Genomic DNA, 21,132 nt, shown 5'->3' with positions numbered 1-21,132 from the left:
GCATAAGTTATGCCTATGAACCGTTACTCAACTTAAAAATACACCCATGAGTAACCTTGATTGAAAATAAGAAGTGGAAAGAGCAAATACCAGTGTTACATAATTCCTGCTGAAACCTCCCTAGGATTATAAACAACAGAACTTCCGCTTTTATAAAATAACTGGAATCTACTCTACAGGATAATTAATTTCAGAATTTGTTGTACACCTGTCTCTGTTAAAAACGAAATGACGGTCACCTGATGAAGGCCTCAGGCCGAAACGCGTTGTGTTCTATTCTACCGCATTTGCCTTCATAAAATTTTCCAGCGACCGAACATATCGTACAGCACTATTTTTGTACTTACATGTATATTGTTGAGTGTCTTTGTTTACAATAGATATTGCATGTTATTTATTGTTGTTTGTACTAATTATAATTGTTGTTCTATGAATTTAATGAATATACATTTTATGGAAAAAATATAAAAACTTATTGCTCAAAATGGAAAAAAAGACATAAAAATGAAACAAATACTAAGAAAAATAAAATAATCATATATTTTTCATACATTGCTGTCCAAGCGAATTATTACTGTTAATGTAATGAATATGTAAAATGAGGTTGTAACAAGGGCATTAATATTATCATTTGGTTTGCTATTTTTCTTCACAACTCTGGAGCAATATTAATTGCCTCTTAGACCTTAAGGCACTTACTTTGATTTGTAATAAATTGACCTATCTAATCAAATTAGGGTTTCTAATGCAAGATTCTTGTAAATATTTTTGATGTACGAGTTACTTACCTTCGATAACGATGTATCTGGTAGAGTTGATTCTGGCCGCAGATTCCTTAACGTAGAATTATCCCCAGGTGTGAGACTGGACCTGGAAAACTTTTTGCCACAGTATCCCTGCGCGCCAGGGGGGACAGAATCACGTGACTCCGCCCAGGAGTCGCCCGAGTACGTGACGTCAGAGAGGTCACATAAGTTCCACCCCGGCGCGCCTACGTCAGTTTTCTTCGGAGAACTTTTCTGCACCACAACTCGAAGCGAGCAGTGAAACTGTGGGAGCATAGGAACAGTGTGCGAAACAGCAGAAAAAGTGGAAAAGGGAAAGGTGACGAAGAACACCATAAGGAGCAGTGCCAACACTGCAGTACCCAAAGGCAGGGAAAGAAGAAAGAACAGAGCACCGCCCTGAGCAGCCATCCTGCCAGTATGTAGACAGTTCCCCCCCTTTATACAAGGAACATAAGCAAAACATCATGATAACATGTAGCAGGACTACAACCCCAACCAAGAACAATGAAGGGGAGCCAGTTCGAAGACAAACCAGGAACGACAGACCTCCAAGGCAACCCCAGCACAGAGTGCGACAACCCCCCAAGGGAGCCAGGGCAGGGCATGGCCAAAGGACCCGAGGGTAGCAGAGGCGCCATGACCCTTAGGAACAAGAGGGAGGGAAGGGAGGGACGAAAGTAAAGGCAAGCAGCAATCCCAGAGCAACCAGAGCAGAGGGGCACAGGAGTACCTATAGACCCAGCCCCTACATTGCCAAAGAAGAGGTAGGAACAAGAAACAAGACAAAATATCTTGTCAAAAGAGCGAAACAATGCACTCATTCAACATAGCCATCCACCGGGAGGCGAGTGAAGAGGGTCCTCGCAGAACGCGGAGCAAGGGCGGGCCGTGAAGGAATCTGCGACTAGAATTGTCTCTACCAGATACATCGTTACCGAAGGTAAGTAACTCGTACATCTGAAAGAGACTAATAGCCGCAGATTCCTTAACGTAGAATAGATACCCTAGCCATACACAAGGGGACGGAGGGTCTGTGGAAGGATTACACCAGCCTGGACATAACAGAGGGTCCCACAGGGGACTAGTCCAATAGACAGGGCAAAGAGCCCCGTCCGCCCAGGCAAGGGGGAAATCCCCAGAAGCAGGACACCACCGACTCCAAGAGGGGTGTGGGATGAAGAAAGAAGAAGAAGAAGAAGGTCCGTTCACTCTCAACAGAGGAACCAAGGGCAAGGCCAGGGAGGCTGAAGCACCCCACACCACTACAAGGCAACAGAGCTTCCATCCAATGCCAGGACAAGGAAGAGGAGGAAGAAAGCCTAGAGGGCCCAAGGAAACGAGGGAAAAGAAGGCGAGCCCACCATAGACGGAAGGCAACAACCAGACAGAGCAGCGCCGGCAGAAATAAGCCGCCTGAAGCAGGAAGAACAGCCCGGGCCCCAGGAAGACCGGGCAGGCTATGCCTGACAAAGGGAGAAACACAGAACCATCCCAGCCTCCAGGACAGGAGCATGAAGGTGAGGAAATGCCCGGACCACTACAACGAGGGGTCCGCGCACACGACCTAAGAAGCATCAGCAACATTAATAAAAGCCATGGAGAGCAGAGGCCTAAAGGGGACCAGAACTCCCAAGCAGAGCGCAAGCTATATAACAGCTACCACTACCCCACATAGAGTACATTAAGTCCCAAGACATGGGAACCCTCTTTGGAAGAACCTTCCACAGCAGAGGAAAAAACAAAAGAGCACGGGGGGAAAAAAAAACAGCAGAAGGTTTGTCAAGCAGCCCAAGAGAAAAAACAGAAGGCCTAATCTCAGGGCCACTTCTGTGCAGATAACTCAAGCAAAAACACACAGTCAACAAGGGGCAGTCCAGCAACCAACAAAGCCACAGTCCCTGCAAGGAGGACTCGAGTGGCCATAAAACTCACCTAACAGCAAGGGCAACCTGCCCAAAAGAAGGTCCAAGAACCAGATCAACTCAGCAGTCACTGAGAGGGAGAAGAAGGAGGAGGACGGAGCCCTGCCAAGAACCTCTGGACGGCGGAGTCAGCCAGGGCATGGAATAACCGAGTGCCATTGAATGGAAGATCAACCAGCCGCTCCCGAATATTTTCAGGGTACACACCGTCCCGAACCCAAGCATGGCGACCGAGGAAGCCATGGCACGGCCCAGCACCTACGAGATGTCCAGAGCGGAGCGGAGCGGAGAACAAACGCTGCTAGCTCCCAGCCATCCAACGCATGATGCCGTAAGTCAACCTGAACAGTCTCCTGTGATGCGGTGGATCCCACAAAGCCGAGTCCCACAAAGAAGAGATATCCCTAGCCAACACACATAAGGTGTTAAGGGCCCGCATAGCAGCAGCACTGGTCGAGGCGAACATGTTGAGCCCCCAAGAGTCCAGCCAGTGGGCCTCCTGGGAACGAGGAGACAACAGTAGCGACAGGGAGGGAAAAGCAATCCACAAAAGTGGACTGGAGGCAGAGGGGTGGAGGGAAAGACACGCCGAGTCACGTAGCGCTGGAAGGTGCCGGTGCAGGAAGTGTTGACCCACCGGATCCCCTTAGGTGGGGCGCCCCCAAGTCCCCATCACGGAAGAAAGGTGCAAACGCCCAAAGCGAAGCAATAGCCCCCTCCCACCAGAGCCCTGATGGAGAACCTCCAAAAGATGATCTGCTGGGAAATGAGCAACCGGGTCACCCATGCGCAGAATACCCACAGCCGTGGACACCGCGTGAGCAAAGGCTGCACCCGCCTCCGAAGGGCCCTGGGGAGGAGAAAGCAGCTCCTCCGTGGGCGACGGCTGCAAAGTAAGGCGGCCATCCCCGAAGCCAAGGGGGGCGGGCAAAGGCCAGACCTGGAAGTTAGAAGGAGGAACCGAAGAGTGGGGGACCCGACTCTCCTCCGGTGAACACCGCGGCCTCAGGAATGGCGGGTAGCCGCCCTTCGATGAGACCGGTGAAAAAGCTACCACGTGGTGGCCTGTTTCCGGTGAGGATGAAACCAGCAGGCACCCAACCTCCGGAGAAGAGTCCGAAGATGAATCCGCGACTTGACGCCTGTCCGGCGCTGCAGAGTCCGCAGCTTGAGACAGGACGTCATTACCATCCGGCGCCGAAGACGACGCCGGACAGGGCTCCTCAAAGTCACGCAGCGCCGGGGACCGGAGCCGAAGTGGCCAAGGGGTGGTGCCGGAACGGCACAGACTCGACCTCCGACGAGGCCGCCGCCTGCGTGGAGGGACGAGCGGGATCAGGGGAGTGACAAGAAGGCCTCCGCCAGCCTCGGCCCAGAATGTGACATAGGTGGTCCGCTGACCAATGCAGCGCCGCCAGGGCCGATTCAACCTCCGACGAGGAAGCCGCCTGCGTGGAGGGAAGAGAGGGGCCCGGAGGGGAACGAGGGGTCCCGTCCAGCCTCAAACCCAGAGCGGGACGAGGGGGGTCCACCGACCCCTGTGTCGCCCCCCGGGCCAGCAGGCGCCAGCGCCGTAGCGGCATCAGCTAAGCTGTGGACAAGGCTGCCGCCTGTCCAGAGGGCCGAGCGGGGCTCGGGATGCGACCCGAAGCCCTGGTGACCTCCCGCAACACCACAGGGACTCCCGCAGGAGTTAACGGCGAGGCAGAGGCGCCGTGGTCTGAGGGAGGGACCCCCGAAGGGCAGCACCCCAACAGCACCACATCTTCCAAGCCTGGAACCGAACCAGTCGGCGCTAGGGCCGGAGCAACCGGCCACGCCGCGGAGGGCCCCACAGGGACCTGCCGACGTCCCAGGAGGGGAAGGAGGAGACGCCAGCGAGGCCTGCAAAGCCGCCGCATATGTCTCCATCTGGGCTCTCGACGCCCCCACACCGGGAAACGGTGGCTAGGAGGACGACACGCGAAGCCGCATCACCCGCGGAGAGCCCACGCCCCCGGCATGCCAAACACCAGCCCCCGGGGACAAGCTGCGACACTTACTCACCAGGGAGCAACGCTTGTTCGACATCGAAGAGGGATGAGGTCGCCGATGACGACGGCCGTTCCTGAAACCTTCTGCCGAGACTGACCGAGGGGATGAAGCCGACCTTGAGAGACACGCCAAGAGTAGTTTCATCCGGCGCTCCCGCCGCAACTTCGGCTTCAACTGTTGGCACGCTTCACAATCGGTGGTGCTGTGATCTTCCCCTAAACACCACATACAAATGAGGTGAGGGTCCGTCGCCGACATAAGGCGCTCACATGACGTGCAAGTCTTAAAGCCCCAAGGCATTCGCACACTGTTCCACCAAAAGATATCACACTGATGAAAGAAGAAAGGGGCCTAAACAGGCCCGAACCGAGACCGGATCCGCGTTGCACGCGGAAAAGGAAAAAACTAACGTAGGTGCGCCGGGGTGAGACTTATGTGACCTCGCTGACGTCACGTATGCGGACGACGCCTGGGCAGAGTCGTGTGATGCTGTCCCCCCGGCGCACAGGGATGCTGTGGCAAAAAGTTTTCCGGATCCAGTCTCACACCTGGGGATAATTCTACGTTAAGGAATCTGCGGCTAGTAGTCTCTATCAGATCACAGCTGTAAATGACTTGACAAAGGTATGTAATCAACACTTTTCTATTGTGGCTACTGTTGCCATGGTAAATATTGGCAATGTAATGCAGCTGGTAAGGCATGGTTATGCCGATGTGTCACATATTACAAGTACTGGAAATCAACTACTGTATCTCAAAGCCAATTCGTTTAACTTTTTTTGTAATAAATAAAAAAAAAAGATCAAATATTCTAAAAGGTAGGGAAGTTTTTGTATATTATTGAAGGCTTAACATTAACGCTTTAAATGGTAATACATATTGTATCTGCCAGACGGTCATAAGCCATCATTGTGAACATTAAATTTCTTTTAACAATCATAGGCTGACTTATTATTGACACAGTCGCAATGGCGTCCCTGAAATATTTTTGGTAACAGCTTCAAAATTTGGCACCATGAAGCCCCTCAGTGATCTTTCCCTAGGATGCCAATTTATAGTGGCCAGGAGAACCAGCCACTTAACTTGCTATCCCTAATCTGGGCTTGGTTCCTCTTGTCTGAGGAGTCATGAAGGCAGCTTCAGAATGGTAAATAACTGGCCGTAAGGTCCTGTTTATTTTCTGTAGTTTCAATGGTATGGCCTACGCTTTGAAACTTGCTGCAAACATGACTTTTGAGAAGCAAAGGGTAGGATAACTGGTTAACCCTCTGATGGCAATCAGGGTTACGAAGTGCATCTTATCACTTTCTTTTATCTCTACCATTTTGGAGAATCGACAAACATGATTGTTACGCTTTCTAAACACGCAATGAAACAAAACAGCTCTACATTTTCATCCAGTGATTAGAATCTAGATTCTTAAGAGATCTCCAGGTTGCAAGTTGCTTAACTAGCCGTTAAAACGTATGTTCAAAATCACAAATAGGCAGAGACGATTACATATGCTCTCATAGGATGTTGATGTCCTCACACAGAAATTTGCTGAGAGGAGTCAAATGCAATATGTTTTATTTGAGAAAATATATCAATGTTCAGCTTGAACAAGTCATGTTAATAACAGGAGAATTCAGAAGAATGACATAAGACAAAAGATGTAAAAAATAATTTACAACCACTAAAACTCGCAATATCTTTTGTATTTGGCACATTAATGACAATAGAGCAAACTCACCTCTATTTTCCTCATTACAAGAAGTCCATCGATAATTTTACCTATGAGAAAATAATTTTAAGTTACAGGTACATAGGAAATGAGTTCAGCAAAAGGTTGAACAATTCAGTTTACTTCAATGTGTTAAATGATTGTATATGTAAAAATTGTATACCTCTATTGATAGTCTTAGCACACCAATACATTTTGTACACAGTTTAAGTAAATTTTCATTGCTGCCCAACATTCCATCAGATGAATTCTACTACCTCAAACTTCCCTCTTAAGAGAAGTCTGCATTTATGCACAAGGATGACTAAGGACCAAAGGCTAATTACATCTGATATACTTCGGGATAGTTCAGTGAATGAGAGAATCATACAGCATGTGTTCATGTAGGGCACTTAGTTGTTGCTGATGTTATTTAACATCCCCATACAACCAATGTGGGAGTTGATGTGATCTGTATGATGTAGTTTACAGTATTACATAGCAATGGCACAATTTATCTGGTTGTCTTTTTAATTTACCATTGAGGTAGCTCAATCTAAGAAATGTTCAGTGCAGTTAACTGATTTAACCTGCTGGGCATGTTTTTGAATGTGAGCACTGACAACTCACCCCACATAGCCCCTTGCTGCTCTTTTGTCTGTTTTAATAAGCAACATCTATATAAGTGAAGCAAATGCCTGGAGGTCTCCTTTCATCTTTGAAGCAGCTCGACTATAGAACGAACTCCCAACCGCCCTGAGACTGTTTGTCAATTTAACCCACTTTAGGAAAGGGCTTATAACATGGATTTTTCCAAACAATTAGAGTGTGGCTTAAAATAGATACAAGCCCGATAACTGCGGATCACCGGCATTCTGTAGGCACCCCATGTCTTATTGATGAGTATTACAGTGTCAGGATACCTGTTAAGTGTCAGTGCGCTTTAGAAGTAATTAAAATAAATAAAATAAAATGAATAAATGTGTCGCTCATGCTGAGAACTGAAGTAGCAGAACACAATAGTATTATCAAGTATTTGGCCATCCTACATCCTTGCTTTTCTACACGTGCGTGCGTAATCATTGAGTCATTTTTTGTCTTGTGCACCCTCCACCAGGAGGTTTGCCTTAAGGTTTAAGGCAGTAGTGATCGTGGAAAGTGGGGGGTAGTGGTGTGATTATTAAAAAATCCGAACGACCAGACAAAAAAACAATTTAATAGGTCTGGGTTCGGACTTCCTTCAACAGTTTTCACCCCCGCCCGTTAAGAGAAAACCTTCCGTACAGCCAGTTTTTACGGCTAAGAAGAAATTGCAGCTCCATAAAAGACTACAAAGCTCAAGCAACAGACCTCTGTGAAAAACTAACAGCCAGAGACTACCCAAAAAGGATAATTAACTCCTGTGCGAAACGAGCCAGAAACCAACCGAGGGAATCCCTCCTCGAAAGTCACCCAAAACAGACTGAAGACAGGACTACGTGTGTAACAACCTATAGCCCAATAACAAATCAGGTGAAGAAAATAATCAACCGCAACTGGAAGATTGTAACATCAAACACCCTGACTTGGCCAAAACCAAGATTTGCGAATAAAAGGAGTACCAATATCAAGGATCTACTGGTCCATACCAGACCTCCACCGAGAAAAAAGAAACAACAACCAGGCTTATGGAACAATCCTCCAATTACTGGACACTACCCTTGCGGTTCCTGCGTAGTCTGTGCCACCACAAAACCAACAAAAGAATTGCAATTACTTCCAAACTTGTTATGGAAATTGAAAAAACACACCAACTGCAATACTAGTCACGTGGTGTATATGATTACATGCCCTTGCAATATGAGATATATTGGGATGACATGCCGAAAAGCGCAACAAAGACTCGGTGAACACAGGAGTAATGTTAACTGTCAGAAAAGTACAACAAAGATGTCATCACACTATAAAGAAAAACAACACACTGCCAATGACCTCCATTGGGTGATTCTGGAAAGTCTTGAGACAATCGACAGAAACGCGGAAAACATACTGTTCGAGAAGGAACAACGTTGGGTCCATAGGTTAAAAACAGATACCCTAGGCCTGAACGACTCTGTTCCATGGTTATCTCTCAACAGATGATCTGAGACTTCAACTCCCAACAATCCACCTTAAGTACGGTACCCCAACGGCCTATTATCTCTGGTCATCTTTAGTGATCACCAAATATGCACTATACTAGTGATCCCAAAAACCAAGCCCATCACTGTAGTTCAAAACGATCCACAAAATAAATCCACTGCATTCTCTCTAAAGCGCAACAATGTATGCGCCCACTCTAGCCCCTCTCATTAGATCAGACAATTGAAAACAAAATAACAATGTTTTCCTTATATACACAAATAACCCCATTTTTTCACTTATGAATTGCTTACTAATATCGATTTGCACCCCCCTTTTTAATTACTAACAGAATGGTGAGTGTAATCTAAAAGAAACCTTCTACACTACATGTTGAAGTATTTCTTTCATTTCTACCGCCATGGAGTAAAAATCGACCCGGAACCACATCACGCTGTAGTTCCGGGTGAGGACAGGCAGAGTCAGCACATGCTGCCAGGACCGAGTAAGAAGGCACTAAGGTATTGGGTAAACCTAAGCGCATTCACCATACGGAAAACCGTAAGTAAGAAAGCGCACTCGATAACTCCTCCTTTTAATACCCCTTTAGTAAGGCCTCTCTCGATCAGCCCAAATCCCCGAGGGAGCAATTTCCAAAAAAAGACAAGGTACGCTTTTTTAAGAGCGCGCGCAGCGTATTGAGTTCGAATGCAGCCACGTTAAACTAGCGACTCGTGGAAAACCTCTTTTGGCACCATAAGCATGCTCATATTCCTAAGAACCACACACTCGGAATATTCGGAATGTCTGCAGTGCCTCTAGATAAAAACACAAAACGACCGCACTGTTTAGCATATTCCACTATAGATCACGCACAGTGATATTGTCAGAACTATGGGCACCTCACTACAGTATTATTGTCAGAACTATAGGCACCTCAGTATAAGTCGAACCGAAGCATGAGAATGGAAGAGTTGACGCCCGAAATGAGTATGACGGGAAGTATTGCCATTTTCTAGTTCCTTACAAAAAACTAAGGTACTATTGTACATAATTTTGTGTTTCTCCATACCCTACCCCCATTGGTCCTGACGAAAGCCTATAGATCTGTTGACTACCAAAGGCTGAAACATGTTGACCTCTTTTTAACAATATTCTATATAATGCACTAGAATCCCTTACCAATTCGCAAAGTGCATCCGTAATTTTTAGTTTTAGTCCGAACCCAGACCTATTAAATTGTTTTTTTGTCTGGTCGTTCGGATTTTTTAATAATCACACCACTACCCCCCACTTTCCACGATCACTACTGCCTTAAACCTTAAGGCAAACCTCCTGGTGGAGGGTGCACAAGACAAAAAATGACTCAATGATTACGCACGCACGTGTAGAAAAGCGGGGACACAGTATATACCGCAAAAGAGAGACTATCACTATCAATATACACGTGTGTGAGAGTCATATATGTTTGGGAGATACCAGTTCCTTGACTTGTGAACCCAAGGTTTAAGCAGGACCAGTGATCCTTTCCCCCTTCTGATTATGAAAGTTACCTACGGAGACTGAAAGGATTCTCACTCTGCCTCCCCCATCCCCATGATTATACATCCTACATCCTTGCCTAGAGCTTGCGGGGAAACAATACAAAGGATCACCACTGGGAGAAAAAAAGATTCCCTCCAAATCAGGAATACTCAACATAGCATCAGATAAATGCTACAGAATAAAAAATAAATACACGTGTGAATATCAGACTAAGTATGAAAGGTAAAAAACATTGTTCAAGTGAAGAAATCAACAGTAATGGAATGCTGAAATTCCAGTGACATAGCAACTATGAGATTTGGCAGTAATAACCAACTTATCATCATGCTACATAATAATATTTTCTAAAAAGTGTCCATACAATGAAGGGCTTTAAAAAACCCCAATGATGTGTATCAACTGATCTGACTAAACTTGAGGGAGCATCTAGCGAATGGTATGAGACAGGAAACAATAACGATATTTCAAGAATTATGCCCCCCCCCCCTGAAATACTCCGCTGAAATATTTCAGAATCCTAGGGTGCATAGTGATTCTTACTAAGGAACAAAACTGGACACCTAAGCCAGTTCAGACCAACATCTGGTTTTCAATTAGATTGATTTCACAACATAGTTGCATAGCCATTGGACCCTTGAAAGAAACAAGAGAGAATAACTGTCTGCTAAATGTAAGGACAATGCCAATGCATTTAAATATCCCTGAGCTATTCCATGTATGAGTCCATAATCTATGTTTATATTTTCTAAACTTAAAAAATCGGAACTATTCTGGGAAGATTGACTGATACCATGGTCAACATCATGTGTCCTCATCATACTCACCAAAAACAACATGTTTCCCATCAAGCCAATCACACTTGGAGCAGGTGATAAAAAACTGACAGCCATTGGTTCCAGGACCACTGTTGGCCTGTTGATAAATTCAAAGCAAATTATTACTCCAGCGGCAATAGAAGCAAATAAAAACCTAATAATGCAAGGAAGCAATGAGTCAAAATGCACAAACATTGTTACATCTACTCAGGTCCTAGTCAGTAACATACACAAATTAGAAACGATACACGTGAAGAGAAGCATTCTGATTAATTTTGAGCACCAGGCCCTGTGTGCTTAGTGACATTTCTAACCATTAAAAAACAAGCTTGCCTAAGTGAATGAATATGTCAGGCAGTATGCCTGCAAACTTGCTTGCAGCTAAACAAACACAAGTGAATGCTCATATGAAGCAATCAACACCAAAGCAAAGTTGTATGCGTCATAACGAGGAGGCATCAAAGTGTAGGCAGGATCCATGAAATAACTGGAACTCCGTGAGGAATCAGAAACTGAATATTTCTTCGGGAAGATGACTGGATCCTGCCTGCCCTGTTCCTTTTTCATTCCTGTGTACCTCTTAAGAGAGTTGCAATAATATGGATATGCCTATATTGTAAGTTATCATCCTGCTGGAGTATTACGCACTGTAAAAATGCATACTGCTACTTTTGAGTTGGCTGCTGAGATATAATCGCTGGTTATTTATAGGATTACTGTACTCAGTCTAGTGTCTGGGTTCTAATGAGCTTTCAATCACTAAACTAACTTGTACCTGAGAAGGCCTGGGCAAAATTCACGGAGTTCTGTGACTGCCAAATAAAACTACGTTGCGCTTCGCGGAGTTCTGCATGCGGCGGAGTGTAGTAAGTGACGCTGCTCATGTTGATTATTAGTGCCAGGAGTTTATCTTGCGCTGTACAATCAACACAAACAGCACCACATACAGCACAAGAGGGAGCAGCTTTTTTCTGCTGCTCAAGAAGATGTTTTACTTGAGCGACAGCTTCTTCAAAGCGAGCGTCTACACTGTGAAATCTTGCAAGGAGGTGGTCTAGCGTACAACATTCCTTGCTCGCTCTCGCCAACTTAACGCCTTGAAAAACATATTGAATTAAAGGCCATAAAAATGGCCTGGCAGCTCTCATTATAGCCCTCTTGTTAGGCGCAGAAAGCTCCTCAGGCCTAAGGGCCCAAAGGAAGCCACAAAATACTGCACCACTCACCTATCAAAAGAACGCAAAAATGAAGAAAAGCTTGGCAGATACATCAACAGGATACACAAATTAAAGGCTGAATTTAAAAAATGGGGCACCAATGATACAGAAAGCATAACAGTTGCCATTTGCATTGTACCATGAGGGTAGGGACACTAGACAAGAAATACATGCAGGTTTGGAAGGGGATCAAACATGAGCAGCCAAGGATTCTTTTTTAACCTACTAACTGCTATGAACAAATGATCTTCAGTCTGGACATCCTACGAGCCCAAATGAAGTGGCACTGAATATACATAAACAAACAATGCACGACTCAACTTGGCAGGAGAAAAGGTATACATCTAAGACATCACCAGACTACTGGAAATCAAAGATTGCAAAAAAGAAAACTATTAGAAGGCAAGCCTTCAGAAGGTAAGCATCTATGATCTGAAACATCATTGCACCATCGATCAGAGTGCCTACTTTTCATCTCCACATCAGGAACTTGCTAAATACACATTTTCTAGGAGCTACTCAACTGCCCTTGAAAAAGCCCATATTGTTTAATCACCGTAATGCTATCCTAGAGGGGGATATTTCCGCGAAGGAGCACAAACTTGCAACCACTTCAAACTCACATTCCATCTCTTGCTCTCAAGGGGCCTTGATTTTGGCGAGTCTGCCCTTAGTAAGTGAGGGACACAAAGCAGAGACGTAACAGAAGAAAGCAAGTGCAGTACATATACAATCAGGTTTACGTATTCTTGAACATTCTGGGCAAGGGACAAACATATACAATGAAAGCTCGCTTCAGTGAAATACATCATTCAAGCAGTATGATATCCACTCTCCACAACATAATCAATCAAGGATCACAAGCAAAGATTATTTCTTCTTCATTCTTTTCTTACCATGGAAAGAAGGCCAGGAGCGGAATGTTTTAATTTAAAGTTTTCATCTGCAAATGGACCCCTGTATATACTGGCAACTCCTGTGCCATCTCCCTGTAAAAGAAAATAAATCACACATGTCTTTCAGTATTATTTGAAGAAATACTGTCCAAAGCATTTTGCAATATGAAATATTTCCAGAATTTGTGAAATTGCATTGATAGCAAGAATAATGAAAAAAAGTCTTCTGAAGCATTACACAAAACCCCAAAGAAGGTTGCCAAGCAGGAATGGTACCTCAACCATAGAAAAGAGACCATTTCAATTAAGCTAAAGGGGAAATATTTCAAAAATCTGATCAACAGCACAGTCCTACCAATGCAGCTTGTTCCTGATATTCTAGCAGACTCTCGAACTCTATGTCCGCCCAGTCCCAACTGCTCATCTCTGAGAATGCACCACATTCTCGACACCAGATTTATTCACTTCTATTCCAGTCTGAACTGCACAACTCTAATGATGCACCTTATTCCCAATACCAGGTTTATTACAGTCGCAACTGCACTGATCTTCCGATACACTTAGTTGGGCGTACTAGACCTATATATATACCATGCTGTTCCAGTCAGAAATGCATAGCTCTGTTCTGAGTGCTTATTCAACTGGTGACTATTCCTTTTAATTTTCAAAGATACAAGCTTTAGGAGAAGCAGCAAAATATTTGTCCCTGTTGATTGAAGTATGTGCAGCTGGTAGGTGCACAGAGCAGTTCTCTTTTTGTGTGTGCATGTAGCATTAACAGAGGCCAACGGACGGTGCTGTACACATATGAAAGGTCAGCACACATCTATACGCAGGTATAGCTATCCTACAAAACATGACTTCAGGAACTTCACACGGCAAAAAAAAAGTCGGGAGGTTAAAAGACAGGCTCACAAACCAAATATAAAGCATTGCTAAAGTACACCACATACAGATACTGTTTAAAGTGCAGGAGATTCCAGTTTAAAGGATAATTCCAAATGAAACCAACAGGCACCAATAATCATCTAGGAAATACAACTGGTATAAAAGGGAACAGTTAATTAGAGGCTCGAACCTCCTTTGCCAATAAATGGATCAATTAGAAACACTTTTTTTAAATGTCAATTTAAATTTACAAAATGGAAATGCAGCCCACATTGCTGAAACTGAACAAACTGCAATTTGCTTCAATTAAAACTGAATCACATGCATTAAATGTACTGCTAAGATTAACGGTTGGTTATTGAAAGACGTTTTTGTTGATATAGAACATACCCTTTTAAGCTTAGCTGTGAATCATAGATTTTGTACAGTGGCATGCGTGACCATGGTTTTACGATTAAGGCTCTCTGCAGCCTAAATCCAGAAAAAGACTGTTCCCATCACATCATAAAGCATGAAAGCACACATAGAGAGGAAAATTATAACACTGAATTGCCGGGAATCGTCACTATGCCCATCATCTTGCAATGAAGCAGGAAACAAGTAAAATAACAAGCTTTAACTAGGTACAGTTAAAGAAAACCTTGGAAATGTTTAACATCCAACCTTCTTTACATAGAATCCTATGCTTACTGACATGATGGTTTAGGTTTAATCCCAATATTGTACATTTTCTAAGAAAACAAGTTACTTACCTGTAACTTTGGTTCCCCAGTATTGGTAACTTTCATAGATTCCCATGCTTTGTATCATTCCCCGTCGTCGGAATGGGAGCCTCGGTAAATAAAAAATACCGTAGTAGTAAGCACAAAAGTGAAAAAAAGGCCTAGGCCTCATCTCATTTTGTAGCTTATCCACCTCTTTTTGTAAAAGAAACCGAATTCTTGCAAAAACCAATCAGAGCAGCCTCACCACATAGAACCTTCCTGAGAGAGCCTCAGAGCCTCAGATTTTCGTAGCCGTTGTGGAACAGCAACAATCTTTGTACAATAAGGCTGAGCTTTCCCAGGGGAGGAGGGTGGGCGCATGGGAATCTATGAAAGTTACCTATACTGGGGAACCAAAGTTACAGGTAAGTAACTTGTTTTCTTGCCCCAGTATTGGAACTTTCATAGATTCCCATGCTTTGTATCAGAGTAGCTAGCAGTAAACATAAGGCATATTTTGTCACCTGTATATCTGCAATCACAAACATTATTCTGATAAGAAAAACAGATATACCCATATAGATATATAATATATATGTAAATAGATATCACAAAGTAGAAACAAACACAAGTGATACAAAATATGCAATACAGGAAGGCGGGATAGTAAGGAAAGCTCACCGTCTCATTGAAAAAGGTTCCTCAAGACTGCTTGACCCACTGCTGCATCCTCTCTCACAGAAGAATCCAAGCAGTAGTGCGGAGAGAAGGTGTGGATACTGCTCCACGTCGCTGCTCTACAGATGTCCTTGATTGGGACTCCTGAGAATAGAGCCACAGATGAAGCCATCGATCTTGTAGAATGAGCACAAACTGTTCGTTCAAGTGGCTTGCCTGCCTCTCGATGGCAAAACTGGATTGCATTCGATATTCAGCGCAAAATACAGGGTTTTGAAATTGGACATCCTTTCCGCGGAGCACTGTAAGAGACAAATAGCTGGGAAGATTTCCTGAATTGCTTTGTCCGCTCCAAGTAAAATTTTAGACATCTATGAATGTCTAAAGAATGTAACACCCTCTCTGCTGGCGTAGAGGGTCGTGGGAAGAAGGACTTTAAGATCACAGGCTCATTCAGATGGAACTCTGATGGGACTTTTGGAATAAATTTCGGATTTGTCCGCAGGATGAGAACATCATTTTTGAATTGCAGAAAAGGTTCTACAATCGTGAATGCCTGAAGCTCACTAACTCTTCTAGCCGATGTCAAAGCTAAGAGAAGAGCAAGTTTCCATGAAACAAACTTCATATCCACCCTGTGAATAGGCTCAAACGGAGCTTTCATCAGGTGTGATAGAACCAAATTAAGGTGCCAGGCCGGTGGTGAAGGACGGACTGGAGGAAAAACTCTGAACAAGCCCTTCTGAAATTGTTTAACAGTTCTTGCAGACCAAAGGGAAGGACCTGATGACGTGCATCTAAATCTGGAAATGGCCGCCAGATGAACCTTCACGGAAGAATGAGCCAATCCAGACTTGGCCAGAGACAGGATGTAAGGCAAAATTTGGTGCAGTGCCGAAGTGTATGGGTGTATATCTTGTCACCGACACCAAAGGCAGAACCTTTTCCACTTCGCCCGATAAGTCTTATTTGTACTTGGTGCACGGGCCTGAGCCAGAATGTCTCTACATTCCCCTGGGAGATTCAAATTCTGGAACTCTCTGTACTCAGGAGCCACGCTGTCAATTGGAGTGAGTTCAGATCCGGATGTAGTACTTGTCCGTGAGCTATGGTCAATAGCAACTGAACAGGCCGCAGGAGAATCGGGTGGTCTTGGGAGAGAAGAAGAAGTTCTGTGTACCAGAATTGCCGGGGCCACGCCGGTGCAATCAAAATCATTCTGCACGGTTCCACTTTGACTTTTCTGATCAGTCTCGGAATTGGTGGAAAGGCGTAGACAAATGCGCCGTACCAAGCTATCAAAAGTGCATTCCCCAAGGACCCTTGATGGTGATCCCTGCTTGCGTAGCACTGGCATTTGGCGTTCTGCAGTGTCGCAAAAAGATCGATGGTTGGGGAACCCGTGAAAATATTTCCTCGAGAATGGTCTGATCCAATTCCCACTCGTGGCTGATTGACCTCTGGCGACTTAAAGCATCCGCTGTGGAATTGAGTGCCCCCGCGAGATGTTCCGCTGATAGAATGATCTTGTGTTGGATCACCCAGTTCCAAAATTTCTGAGCTTCCTTCGAAAGGGTACGGGATCTTGTCCCGCCCTGCTTGTTTATGTAGTGCATGGCCGTGGTGTTGTCCGTACGAACCAGCACTGTACGGTTCTGGATCCTTGGAAGGAAAGCCTGCAAGGCTAGACGAATAGCCATAAGTTCTAGCAGATTGATGTGGAATCTGCATTGGACTGCGCTCCAATGACCACTGACTTTCAGCTCTTGTAGAACCGCTCCCCAACCCTCCATGGAGGCATCTGTTGTCAGCACCATGGGAGATGGAGGAAGCTGGAATGTCAAACCCACTGAGATGTTTTCTTTTACCAACCACCAGCTGCCTGCTTTCTTCATCACTGGTGTTACCACGATTTTGTCGTCGAAGGAGCCTGTCGCCTGACGCCATTGCATGTCTAGTTGCTCCTGCAGTGGACGCATCCGAAGCCTGCAGTGCGGAATCAATGGTATGCAGGATGATATCGATCCGAGAAGGGATTTGTACCGACGGACCAACAGCTACTTCCTTGTTTGCAGGGGGCGAGCTGACAGTATAAGCTTGCTTTGGCGTTCTTCTGACGGAAAAGCCTTGCAACAATCTGTATCCAGGATTGCGCCCAAAAACTTTGGCCTTTTGGATGGCCGCAGGATTGATTTCTCCCTGTTGAGCCGAAGACCCAGCTGCTTGAAAAGTTGACTGCAGCTTGTGACCGCTTTGGAAGCTTCTTGGAACGAAGGAGCCTTTACTAGCCAATCGTCCAGGTATGGGAAGACGTCTAAAGACTGCCTCCTTAGAAAAGCTGCCACAGGAGCTAGGACCTTTGTAAAGATTCTTGGTGCGGACCGGAGACCAAAGGGCAGCACCTTGAACTGAAAGTGGCTCTTGCCTACTGTAAATCGAAGATATTGCCTGTGAGCTGGGTGGATGGGCACATGGAAATATGCATCCTCTAAATCCAGAGTTGCCATGTAGTCCCCCGGATTGAGCAGACGTAGGATGTCTTGAAGGGTGACCAGCCTGAATGACAACTTTAGGAGATAGGTGTTGAACTCTCGAAGATCTAGTATCGGACGCCACTTCTCCTTTGAATTGTGAACCAGTAAGAACCTGGAATAAAACCCTTTCCCCTTTTGGGAGTGAGGTACAGGCTCTATTGCCCCCTTGATGACGAGTTGGTGGGCTTCGAGACGAAGAAAACCAAGATGTTTGGGCGTGGTGGCGTCTGGAGCTTTTGTTGGAGGAAGATGTTGGAACTCCAAAGTGTGTCCTTCCTTGATGATATTTAGAACCCACTGGTCTGATGATATGACCTTCCAGCTGCATAGACAATGGGCAATCCTGCCCCCCACTGGTGTTAACGAAGGGACAGGAACAGTAGAAACAGCCACCGGGCCGCTATTGTCGTTTAGAGTTGTCTCTGCCCTGTCGCCCCTGACGTCCTCTCGACGGCTGGCGAGAGAAAGACGCCGATTGACCTTGCCGCTGTGAATATTGGGGCTTGTACGATTGAGTAGGTTGTGAATAGGAAGAGTAGCGCTGTTGGTTGCCACCTCTGTACGGTGAGAATCCTCTTCCTCTTGAACCCTTAAAAGGGACTTTGCGATAGGTCAAAGTTCCTATGGACTTGGCCGTGTCCGTATCCTTTTTTATGCCTTGCAAGGTATCATCCACGCGCTCGGAAGGCCGTTGTTGCTATATCCATAGCGCAGTCTATTACATCTGAAGAGGCACGCTCACCTTCCATCAAGATCTTTTTGACCTCATCCTTCGACCCATCTGGAAGTTCTTCTACAAATGGAGACCGGTCACACCACATCTGGCGATCATACCTCCCCAGGATAGCCAGAGCATTTGCCGCTCGAACGAGGAGATAATGTATAGAAATATAAGTTGCCAGCAAGGGATTTATTTTATGATCTACTGAACAGCGTTTAGGATCTCTACTCAAAAGGGTTCTAAATCCAAACTGTGAACATCAGTTGCTGTATTCAATTCAATTGTCAGATTATTTAAGACAAAGCAGAAACAAATGGCTACCACACTAGCTAAATGAATAAAGATGAGCAACGCAGGGAAATTTGGTATCAAAATTGTTATTATTTGTTTTGAAATCATAAGGGTACTGCTCATCTTTATTCATTTAGATAGCGTGGTAGCTATTTGTTTCTGCTTTGTCTTAAATAATCTGACAATTGAATTGAATACAGCAACTGATGTTCACAGTTTGGATTTAGAACCCTTTTGAGTAGAGATCCTAAAGGATGTTCAATAGATCATAAAATAAATCCCTTGCTGGCTTATATTTCTATACATTATCTGCCCAAGCCCGCAAGGGTTTATTGGGTTACCCACCCCTTTTTCACTGCTCGAACGAGGAGGCTGGCCATTGTAGAGAACCTCTTCCCCACATTATCCAGACGCCTCCCTTCCTTATCCGGTGGTGTTGTCAGCGGTGTGGATGGGTTCTTTGATTTACTCTGCACCGCCTGGGAGATGACAGAGTCTGGCTTTGGCTGACCAGTGAGGCATGCGGGGCTGCCCTCTGGCGCTCTATATTTCTTCTCCAGCCGGGGAAGAACCGGGAGGACCGTCGCTGGATTCTGCATGGCTTTGATACCCTCTGACCAAACATGTTCTATGATGGGGATAGAACGAACCGACTTCCTTTATGGCTCTTTGAAGTCGTATAAAAAACAATCAGTTTGAACCGTTCAAATGGGCAGACCAAACCTCTTAGCCGCTCTTTCCATGAGATTATGAAAGCCTCCAATGTATGTTGGAGGAGAAGTTGCGGTATCCGGCACTTGGACATCTGGATCCTGAAGACCATCAACATTCCAGTCTCTATCTGGATCCTGGTCAGGGTCAACCTGCTGCTCTTCATCGGATGAGACATCATCATCCTGGATATGAACCACCTCTTGAGGAGCTTCCCTGGGCTCTGGTTCACGTACCCTTGAAGGCAACGGTGTTTCCGTCACTGCCTGCGGTGCCGGAATAGAGGGTGAAGGAAGATGTACTTGTTGTCCCTCCGGCTGAGATGGGAACCTCCTCCTATATTCTCGTAACATTAATTGTAAGTCCGAGATAAGAGAGGACGGCATCGCAACCATGTCCTGGTGTGGCCCTTGTTGAGAACTCTCTGTGTGAACACACACTTGAGGTCTCTCTTCATAAGTGTTCTGCTGCATATAGTGGTGCTCTTCCACCTCGCCTCCGTCAGAACTGGACCCCTGGCATTTGACTTGTTTGTCTGATGGGCTATAAGCCGGCCCGTAAGGACCTTCATCCTCCTCTTCACAGTCTTTGCCCAAAAGCAATGATGGAGGTAAAGATGTGACACGCCGTGGAGACGTCATTTCTGGAGTAAAATGCCTCTTTTTGAGAGAGATACAGAGGACTGTAGTCGTCGACGACGTCGTTGACGGAGTCGTCGTCGATGGTAGAAGTCTCGTCGACGATGTCGTAGACGGAGTCGTCAAGGAAGAGACTTCGCTCGTCGTCGAAGATTGGCTCATCGACGGTGAGATGACTCTCGTCGACGAAGGTTGGATCGTCGACGAGCTCGTCGTCATGATCATGGCAGCTGTCGTCGTCGACGTTGTAGTCGTCGACATCGTTCTGGTTGTCGTCATTGCTGTCGACACTAGCCTCGTCGTCATCATCGTCGAAGTGGATGATGTAAGCTTTGTCGACTATGAACAAGAAGCAGGCACTTTAAAGATCGACGACGGTTTAGATGCCGTCGACGTAACCATCATCGACGAGCCCGTCAACGAGGTTATTTTCAGGGACAAGTCTTTCCTGACAGGAATCGTTGACGTACCTATAGTTTTCACCGTCGACGGACGCTGTTTTTTGTCCAAAGCAGTGTCCTGAGGAGCAGTAGAAGGTTGTTTGCCATTCTTTCCTTTTTCTGAAGGCGGAGAAGACCCAGAGACTACCTTCTTAGCTTTCTTTGCTGCCTGTGACTCAAGCTGTCCCTGCCTCTCCTTTTCACCACGGTGAGGAGATTTTAGGGAAGCAGGCCTATCAGACCTATCAGAGGTCCCGAGCAAGGCCTTAACGGGGGGCTCAGTAGACGTAGGGGGGGGGAAGACCTACCCCTCTTCTTTGATCTTCTCGAGGACGCAGTTGAAGAAGAGCCCTCACTGTCAGAAGACAAACCTCCCTCTCGAATCTTCATTTTTTGTAACCAGGTCAGAAGACGGCCTTCTCTGTCCCTCAAGGTTTTAGTGGAGAAGTTCCTGCAAATCTTGCACTCTGTGGCCTTGTGGTCCGGGTACAGACAATATATGCAATCT

General features: G+C 45.6%; 1 protein-coding gene across 1 annotated transcript in view; it reads right to left on the bottom strand.

Annotated features, from left to right (window-relative positions):
* Positions 1–21,132, bottom strand: part of PPIH (peptidylprolyl isomerase H) — a 192,187-nt gene that overhangs the window by 63,329 nt on the left and 107,726 nt on the right. Inside the window, exons 6-8 of the mRNA XM_086920207.1 lie at positions 13,020–13,112; positions 10,916–11,003; positions 6,477–6,517 (exon numbers count right to left, since the gene is read on the bottom strand). Of these exons, the coding sequence (XP_086776333.1) occupies positions 6,477–6,517; positions 10,916–11,003; positions 13,020–13,112 (222 nt within the window). The remainder of the gene's footprint in view (positions 1–6,476; positions 6,518–10,915; positions 11,004–13,019; positions 13,113–21,132) is intronic.

This window comes from Lissotriton vulgaris, chromosome 5 (genome assembly GCF_964263255.1).
Source record: "Lissotriton vulgaris chromosome 5, aLisVul1.2, whole genome shotgun sequence".
NCBI classification, from domain to species: domain Eukaryota; kingdom Metazoa; phylum Chordata; class Amphibia; order Caudata; family Salamandridae; genus Lissotriton; species Lissotriton vulgaris.
Note: the sequence above shows the minus strand (reverse complement) of the source record. Positions and strands in the feature narration are given on the sequence as shown.